The sequence below is a fragment of the Cebus imitator genome, unplaced genomic scaffold, assembly GCF_001604975.1.
Source record: "Cebus imitator isolate Cc_AM_T3 unplaced genomic scaffold, Cebus_imitator-1.0 Scaffold92, whole genome shotgun sequence".
In the NCBI taxonomy this organism is placed as follows: Eukaryota; Metazoa; Chordata; class Mammalia; order Primates; family Cebidae; genus Cebus; species Cebus imitator.
Window position 1 is genome coordinate 13,150,095 of NW_016107407.1, and position 10,200 is coordinate 13,160,294.

Genomic DNA, 10,200 nt, shown 5'->3' on the forward strand with positions numbered 1-10,200 from the left:
CCCGGTTCAAGAGATTCTCCTGCCTCAGCCTACCAAGTAGTGGGGATTATAGGCACCTGCCACCGTGCCTAGCTAACTTTGTTTTTTTTTTTGTTTTGTTTTGTTTTTTTTTTTTTAGTAGAGACGGGATTTCACCATCTTGGCCAGGCTGGTCTTGAGCTCGTGACCTTGTGATCCACCCACCTTGGCTTCCCAAAGTGCTGGGATTACAGGTGTGAGTCACCGTTCCCGGCCAATGTATCAGTTTTTAAAATCACTGTGTTTGAACAATTAGAACGTGTGGACACAGGGAGGGGAGCATCACACACTGAGATCAGTAGAGGGGGCCTAGGGGGAGGGACAGTAGGGGTAGGGATGGTGGGGAGGGATGACGAGGTTAGAAATACCAGATATAGGTGATGGGCGGATGAAGGCAGCAAACCACCTTGCCATGTATGTACCTATGCAACAATCCTGCATGATCTGCACATGTACCCCAGAACCTAAAGTACAATTAAAAAAAAGAAAAGAAAAAAAAATAATTGCCTAACCTGAGATCACAAATATTATTCCTAGGTTTCTTCTATGAATTTATAGTCAAAACATTTATATTTAGATCTATGATCCATTTTGGATCCCTATCTAATATTTTTTACTTGAGATCCAAACTAATATTTTTACTTGAGGATACAATTCCCAGTACCTTTGCTGAAAAGACTATTTTTTCCACATTAAATTGCTTTGGCAACTTTGTGAAAAATTAATTGATGATAAAAAGGGTTTATTTCAGATTCTCAATTCAATTTCATTGATATATATGTCTTTCTGTAAGTAACTACCATATTATCTTCATTACTATGGCTTTTTGGTACATTTTGAAATTGGGCAATGTTAAGTTCTTTTTCAAGATTGTTTTGCTAGTCTCAGTTCTTTTCATTTCCACATGAATTTTCAGATCAGCTTCTCAATTTCTGGGGGTAAAAAAAAAGCCAGCTAGGATTTTGATGGAGATTATGTTGAACACACATTATCAATTTGGAGTATTGCCAGTTTAACAATATTGAATCTTCCAGTCCACGAACATGGAATGTCCCATGATTTATTTTTTAAGTAATGTTTTATAGTTTTCAGTGTACAAGTTTTAACCTTTTGTTAATTTGTATGTATTTAATTCTTTTTGACATTATTATGAATAAAACTATTTTCTCAATTTCATATTTGAATTGTTTATTACCTGTATATGAAATACAATTGAGAGGCCAGCAGTGGCTCACGTCTGTAATCCCAGTGACTTTGGGAGGCCAAAGCGGGTTGATCATTGGAGCTCAGGAGTTCAAGACCAACCTGGCCAACATGGCGAAACCCTGTCTGTACTAAAAATACCAAAAAAATAGCTGGGCATGGTGGTACATGCCTGTAATCCTGACTACTCAGGAGGCTGAGGCACAAAAATCACTTAAACCCTGGAGGTGGAGGTTGCAGTGAGCTGAGATTGTGCCACTGTACTCTAGCCTGGGCAATGGTCCAGCCTGGGCAACAGAATGAGACTCTGTCTCAAAAAAAGAAAAAAAAAATACAATTGATTCTTGTATATTGATCTTGTATCCCATGATTTTGTTGAACTTTTATTAGTTCTATGATTGTGTGTGTGTGTGTGTGTGTGTGTGTGTATCTGTGTGTATTCCTTAGGATTTCCTACAAACAAGATCGTGTCACATGTTGGTTTTAAGATTCGTTACCTTTTAAAAGATACATGTTATCATTGATTACTCATGGCACTGAGCAAAATACAATAGTTCTTAAACTCCATACTATGAATTGTACGGAAATTTTATTGGGTCAAAAACCGCTTCTATTTACCTAATTCAGTAAATTAAGTAATATCTTACCTTGAACTAATGAATAACAGATAATAAATTTTGCTAATTGTCACTGCATTTGGTAGTTAATGCTTAACCTTACACACAATATGTGATGATGTCAAAGAAGGAATCCTGGGCTATATATTGAGGGCATTCTGAGGGTTTGAGCCTGGTTTCCCTATAAACTAGCATAGCATCTATAATTCTAAATTCATTCATTTTTCTGTCATTTCTAAAAACTGACTGTATCCTCCCTGATTAGGGCTATTAGAAAAACCACAGTAAGTAACAACACTATTTTTTTACCTTTTAACACCACATATAAAAATAGCAATTAACAAAATAAAATTGACAATACTATGGGAAACCAATACAATTTCGATTGTTTTTCACTGAAAATTGAATACCAAAAAATTACTCATTATTGCTTTCCTTAATGGATTATTGATATGGCTTGCTCCCAGTGTTGGAGAGTAAACCACATCAATTGTGTGGCCTACTATCAGTGGTGTGACCTGGTGGGTGGTGATTGGATCATGCGGGTGGTTTCTGATGGTTTAGCAGCCTTCCCTTAGTGCTGTCTCATGATAGAGTTCGTATTAGTCTTCACACTGCTGATAAAGACATACCCAAGATGAGGAAGAAAAAGACATTTAATTGGACTTACAGTTCCATATGGCTGGAGAGGCCTCAGATTCATGGCAGGAAGCAAAAGGCACTTCTTATATGACAGCAGCAAGAGAAAATGAGAAGATGCAAAAGTGGAAACCCCTGATAAAACCATCAGATCTCATGAGACTTATTACCTACCCCAAGAACACTATGGGGAAAACCACCCCCATGATTCAAACTATTTCCCACTGGGTCCCTCCCACAACAGGTGGGAACTTTGGGAGTATAATTCAAGATGAGATTTGGGTGGGGACACAGAGCCAAACCATATCAGAGTTCTCATGAGATCTGCTTGTTTAAAAGTGTGCAGCACCTCCTCCTTTGCTCCCTCTCTCCTGCTCTGCCATGTGAAGACATTCTCATCTCCCCTTTGCTTTCTGCCATGATTCTAAGTTTCGTGAGGTCTCCCATCCATGCTTCCTGTACAGCATGCGGAACTGTGAGTCAATTAAACTTCTTTTCTTCATCAATTACCCAGTCTCAGGCAGCTCTTCATAGAAGTATGAGAACAGGCTGATACAATTATCTGGAATGAAAACTATTCAAAATTTTTTTAAAAATGTTTCAGAAAGTTATTTTTGTTCTGAAAGCACTGTGGTCCAAAGAGTAATAGCTATTAAAATGAAGAGGAACATAGTAGTAAATCTTTATGACCTTTGGTTAGACAAAGCCTTCTTAGATACAACATGAAAAACACATGCAACAATAACAAAAATAGATCAATTGATTTTCATTAAAATTTGAAACTTTTGTGCTGCAGACAGTATCATCAAGATAATAAGACAACCCACAGAATATGAGAAAATACTTGTAAATCATACATCTGATAAGATCATGCATCTAGAATATACAAAGAACTCTTATAACTCAATAATAAAAAGATAAACAATCCAGTTTAAAATGAGCAAAGGGTCTGAATAGATACCTGGGCAAAGATGAATGAACAGCCAATACAAATGCAAATCAAAACCACAATTAGATACCAATTCAAATCCACTAGGATAGCTACAATCAAAATTAAAGATAATAACAAGAGTTGGCAAAGATGTGGAAAAAGTGGAACCCTTTCGTACCTTGCTGGTAGTACCTTGGAAAACAGTTTGGCAGTTTCTCAAGATGTTAAACAGAGTTATCCATTGACCCAGCAATTTCATACCCAAGAGAAATGAAAACACATCCACATGAAAACCTGTTACAATAATGTTCATAACAGCGTTATTCATAATAATCAAGAGTAGAAATAATCCAATATCCATCAGCTGGAAAATGGCTAAACAAATTGTGGCATATTAACATAATAGAATATTATTTGGCAATAGAAAGGAACAAAATACTGATATATGCCACAACATGGACGAACTGTGAAACTTTGACTAAGTAGTAAATAAGCCAGGCACATGGCCAGGTGTGGTGGCTCATATCTCTTATCCCAGTGCTTTGGGAAGCCAAAGTGAGAGACTGCTTGAGGCCAGGAGTTCAAGACCAGCCCAGGCAACAGAGTGAGACCCTGTCTATACCAAAATAATAATAATAATAATGATAATAATTAATTAGCCATATGTAGCAGTACATACTTGTATTCTTAGCTACTTGGGAAGCTAAGGCAGAAGGATCACTTGGCCCCAGGAGTTCAAGGCTACAGTGAGCTATGATTGTGCCGCTGCACTCCAGTCTGTGCAACAGAAAGAAACCCTATCTCTAAAAAGGTTATATATTTTGTATGACTCCATTTAAGTGAAATGTCCAAAAGAAGCAAATCCATAGAGACAGAAAGTAAATTAATGGTTGCCTGGAGCTAGACAGAAGGGATACAGAATCACAGCTAATGGGTACAGCATTTCTTTTATGGGGAATAAAAGTATTCTAAAATTAGATGGTTTCACAATTCTGTAAATATACCCAAAACCATTAAATAGTGTACTTTAAATGGATCAAATGTATGGTATGTGAAATATGTCTCAATAAAGCTGCTAAAAATGACGGGGTAACAACTATTACCATAAAAACACAATAATTAAATATCTTAAACATAGTTTTATAACTAGAATGAGCTGATTCAAATGCCAAATTAAGATGAAACATTTCAATATGATGCCTCTAAATCCAAACAAAGATATAATTGTCTGAATATTTTCAAAACATACGTAGATAAACTTAATAGAAAAAAATTCCTTTTCCATTTTTATTAAGATATTTGGTATAACATGGGAGCAAATAGTAACAAAATCCACAGAATGTGAGAAAATATTTGCAAATCATACATTTTATAAGAACTTGGGCCAGGTGCGGTGGCTCACGGCTGTAATCCCAGCACTTTGGGAGGCCGAGGTGGGCAGATCACCTGAGGTCAGGAGTTCAAGACTAGCTTGGCCAAGATAGCAAAACCCTGTCTCTACTAAAAATACAAAAATTAGCCACCTGAAACCCCAGCTACTTGGGAGGCTGAGGCAAGAGAATTGCTTGAACCTGGGAGGTGGAGGTTGCAGCGAGCCAAGATCACACTACTGCACTCCAGCCTAGCAACAGAGAAAGATGCCATCTCAAAAAAGCAAAAACAAACAAAAAAAAACAACTTACACCAAGAATATAAAAAGAGCTCTTACAATTCAATAATAAAAAGGTAAGTAACCCAATTTAAAATGAGCAAAGGGTCTGAATAGATATTTTTCCAAAGAAAACATGAGAGAAATTCCGAAAGACTGCTCATTGGTTCTCCTGCATGGAAACCAATTAGAGAATGCTTACAGAAGCTGACATGCCTTTGAGAAAAAATGAACTTCAACATGGCCCTATAATTTGAAAGCTGCCATAGAGTAATAAATGAGAAATACCATTAGACAGTTCTTGACACTCTTGAATACACTTCTCCCTGCTGAGATGATGTCAAATCAAAAAGGTTTGAAAGGACTTTTATTCTACACCCTTCAAAATAACAACTGACAGAATTCAAGAGACCGTGGGGAAAGAAAAAAGAATGATCAACTCCCCATAATAAGAAAATATCTGGATGGGCTTGAAGCCTTAAAAAGATTGTTGATAGAATAATGACTGGTAAAGATCCCACATTTTAACTTAACTACTCAGCGTATTTCCTGAAAGTAATACTGTACTAAATATGGGCAGAAGGAAGCTAATTTCTACTAGTTAACCTAAATATACCACTTGTTAAACAAAATGAAATTTATCTTACTTCAAAAAGTGAAGTTTTCAAATTTATTTTTCTCCAGTGATATGTATACAACCTAATATCATAATAATGTATTAAAAACCAAGTTATATAAGGTAGTAGTATATAAAAAGTACATACTCCTACCTAAGGGACTATTTGAAAGGGTTTCTCAAGCTGAAATTACTATTGAGTCCACTATTAATGATTTATGCTCTAGCTCAAATATCCCTTTATTGCCAAAACTTAAGAGGAAACTCAGGAGGGTGGCAGGGGAGGAAGGAAGAGAGAAGAATAGAAGGAGGAGAAAGACAGTGATGATAATAGGTTAAAGAAATACGAAGCCAAAAGAGGACTACATACATAGGTTAAAATTATATGCATGTATACATGTATATCAGCTGTGCTTGGACAACTCAAAGCTGGGAATAGAGTTTTGGTTTCTCACCAGAAAGTTAAAGAGAACTATTAAACTAGAAAAGAACTTACATTGTCAATCTTTCTCTCTCTACCAAGCACTGCCAAAGAATACACATGTGAAAGACATATGAGGGAAGTTCTAAATCTATTAAATTACTATTGGTCTAGAAAGCCTTATAAAAACTGAAAAAATGTTAAATCTTAGAAATCAATTTCCCTCAATGAATTAGCAGAGAAATAATATGCAATCATAACCAAATATACATAAATTTACTTTTCTAAAATTTACAAGCCAAACAGATAATTCACTATACCTAACTTTCAGAGTCCCTCAACTATGTAGTCCAAGCAAACTTCCTGTCTCATTATCCCATCTAAATTTAAGTTTCACCAAATTGTTTTCCTATTTGTTAGTTTACTGTTTTAATTAAAATTTAAATGTAATTTAATCTAATGTTAAATTATTGTTTTTTCTGTGAACTTCCCTCAATCCAAGTCAATTTTACAAACTGCTTTCAAAAAATAACATGTTTTCCTAACAGGAACTATGCTGGAAAACATTTTTTTTTCTTTTTTAAAAAATTCTAAAATCATTAAACAATCCATCCTACTTCATATTTATGTTTTGTGAATCATTTTGGTAATCACTTATATTTTGTGAATCACTTCAGAAAATCTGCCTTCTAAAAATGCATGATTTTAAAATGTTTAATTTAGTGAGTCTTATAGACAAATTTTTTAAGAAACAAATATAAAAAAGGTCAGGTGGCCCTGGAATTAAGAGAGGTAAATTATGGGTTCAAAAATATCCCCTGAATTTGTATGATACCTTTGAAAGGTACTTCACATTCTTTTGGATTTTACTTTTAAATGTAAAATGAAGTAGAGGTCTCTCCAGCAAATTCCAACTCAAAAATTCTATTATTCTTCAATTCCTACTTCATAAGAAGAGTCAACAGGAATGTAGAATATAATAACCATTCATTTTACAAATAACTTTGCACCCATAGAGAACTTTCTCTCAAATATATTGCTGATTTTTAGAGACAGGGTAACTCATTTTCAAAGAAGGGTAAACTCAATTATGATAAATTCGTATTTCTTGACTAATAAAACAATATTGTCCATGATGAAAACTAAGAGATTTTAAATGACATATTTTTTAAATGAGCCAAAATTTTCATAAAACAGAATTAAGCACTTACTTTTACTTGAAGATCCTCAGAACTTTCTGTTGACATGTACAAAGAAAGCAGAACTGGCAAAGTATTTGTGACTGCAACAGCCCGTGCGTGTTCAGGAGTATGTCTTCCAATCTGTCCTAAAGCCCAAGCAGCGGCAGCCTTAATATGATCTTCTGGTTCTTCTGACAAGCAGACTGACAGCTGGGGTACACCCTGCAGCGTGGATCAAAAGAGCAAGTGATATGAATCTAGAGCAGGATTAAAGAGTCTTCCATGTCTCTCAAACATGAGAAGAAATCATTTCAGCCTTGATCCTTTTTTTCTTAAACGGTTCAATAAATAAGCACATCACAGGGGCTGTCATTTATTAAGTCAATAAAATGACTAGAACTAAATTACCTTAATTATCTATAACAATTCAACTAAACCAAGAATATCTCTACTAGCTTTTACCCCCCAAATAGAGAGGTATTTAACCAAACAACAGATGTCACAGACTAGGAAATAAAAGGCAAACCCAGGTGATACTGTGACAAACTAAAAATGTTTAGAATTTTTAAATCTTGTATTTTCCTTTGTTAAAAATTTAATTTAGAAACTTTAAAGAAATTGTCTTTTCACCAACTATAATAAACCTGAAAAGAAAATAACTACTATAGATTCAAAATCAAATAAATCAGTAAGAATCTACTGTATCTAAGTACCTTTTTGATGAAATATATTCACTAACACCTTTCCTAAAACAGTACATAAATAATTTTCCATTAATTATGTTCAACTTTTAAATTATAGTTTTGTCCATTTTAACATGATTGAATGTCAAAACAGCAATGATTACTTTTGTTACACAGATAGCACATGCTCACATTTTGCATCTTAGGCTTCAATTTTATCTAAATAATAAAAATGGAATTAACTAAAAAGCCTCAAATAGATTACATTTTGTATACCCAAGGAACGATTTTTTAAAAAATCAAATTCTAATTCCAGATTCTGCACAGGTATAATTTTCTGACTAATTTGTGATTACAGTAATCATCTTAAATTTAGTACCACAAAAAACTATCACACGGTTATGCTGCCATAGCAAAGGCCAGAATCATGATATATGCTTTAATTCTTTGCTTTTTAATTTGGTTAAGACCAATTTCCTGAAGAGATCATCTGTATTTCTTCATTGGCTTTTTTCCTACAACAAAAAATGTATGTCTGCCAATATTAAAGGTCAGACCTGTCTCCAGAATGAAGCAACTTTCCAGAAAGCCCACATGTCAAGGATGTAAAAAGACTGAAGAAGTAGGGGGAAAAGGAGACAGTGCCTCCACCCCATCCCCAAAGCTCTGACTTGTTGGCCTCAGTTGTAATGAACAACAAATATGATAAGGAATACAAATTTGCTTTAAAATTACTATTTAAATGTAAGGTATTATTGTTAGTCTTTATAGTACTACACAGGAAAAGGAGAGAGTTCTACCATACTATGCGGCTTGCCTGAAACTGCAGGAGTTTCAGCAAGCAACACCTTGATCTCTAATTATCTGAAAAACAAACCAGGTGGGAGCGGCCAGCAGCAACCTTGGACCAAATATGGGGAGAGCTTCCTGGTTAGTTTCAGGAAGACATATGGGAAGCAAATGCAACTGCTTCTTCTTTCATCATTCTTCCCATGCATAAGCTTCATGACTATCCACAAAAGAACTAAGGATCAAAATCCTGGTAACACCCTTACCTTGACCCTTCAGAAAGCACCACTATTGCTCTAGTCACTATCACAGTCTCTGGTAATAGAAGAACAAAAGGTAAAGAGCAGGATAAAAGGGAGTAAAGCAAAGAATTATCATGAAATAGGTAGAAAATAAAGATCCGAGGCCCCTTTTTATTCTGAGGATTAGTAGGGGATAAAAAAAATCCATATTTCTGTTTAACATACAGCAGCAGGTTTTCTATGCTGATAAGGAACCTATACCCTAGAGGGTCACCACACATACTGTAAGCATACAGGCTTTGAAGCACTCATCCAGAGACCAATATTTATTCATTAGCATATATTTTGTGAGCACCTACTATGTGCCAGGGCTGTACTAGATTAAGGGTTCTTACAAAAGTTGTCAACTGAGATAAAGCAAAATCCCTAGAGCAAGGAAACAAAAACACTGCTTTCTGACATGTACTGTGAACTGCCTAAATCTAAGAAGAGAAATAGTTCATAAAAGCTGAAGGAGAGAAAGTGAATAAAAAGGGATGTCTTAGCCATTGTCATCTCCTACTCAAGTCACAGGAAGGGAGGGGTATACTGAAAATGACCACTGGGCATGACATTTACAAATAGGTGTTTCTAACAAAAGTAAGCTTCACATGCTGTAGATACGTACAATTAAACCTTCAAGATACAAAGAAAAAATATTTAAATACAGATAATACTATGCTCAAAATAGTTGATATTTTGTTGATAAGAAACACTGAGTAAAACTTTAAACTTCCCATAACCTAAACCTTACTTTAAGGATTGCTTTGGGAAACTTGCTAATAAGCATTGAAATAATCAAAAATTTTTCAGGTAATTTTTTTGCTCCAGTCAGTTATATTTTGTATTCTGTGGGAGAACATTAATCTGTAATTCTTAGAATTTCTTACTGTAACTAGAAGAAAATGAAGCAAGAACAAACCTTAGAAATGATGACTGCCATTGCTAGGTTCTCAGAATGAGCTGCTACGTAACCAAGCATCATGATGCCAGGCAGCCGTGTGTTCCCTTTGCAGGAGCCAATACAGTCAATTACAGCAGCAGCCCCTCCTGCGTTAACTACCAGCTGTGAGAGCTAAGATCACCAGGACCCTATGATGGTCTTTAAATATAGTTTAATATTGTTACACTCTATGTGGAAACTAAAAACAACTGGTGAAATGGAAATATCAT

General features: G+C 35.1%; 1 protein-coding gene across 1 annotated transcript in view; it reads right to left on the bottom strand.

Annotated features, from left to right (window-relative positions):
* The window catches only part of LOC108309307 (sperm-associated antigen 6-like), a 25,401-nt gene extending 15,300 nt beyond the window's left edge, over positions 1-10,101 (bottom strand). Inside the window, exons 1-2 of the mRNA XM_017535579.1 lie at positions 9,950-10,101; positions 7,305-7,496 (exon numbers count right to left, since the gene is read on the bottom strand). Of these exons, the coding sequence (XP_017391068.1) occupies positions 7,305-7,496; positions 9,950-10,012 (255 nt within the window). The 5' untranslated portion in view covers positions 10,013-10,101. The remainder of the gene's footprint in view (positions 1-7,304; positions 7,497-9,949) is intronic.
* Between the last annotated feature and the right edge of the window lie 99 nt (positions 10,102-10,200).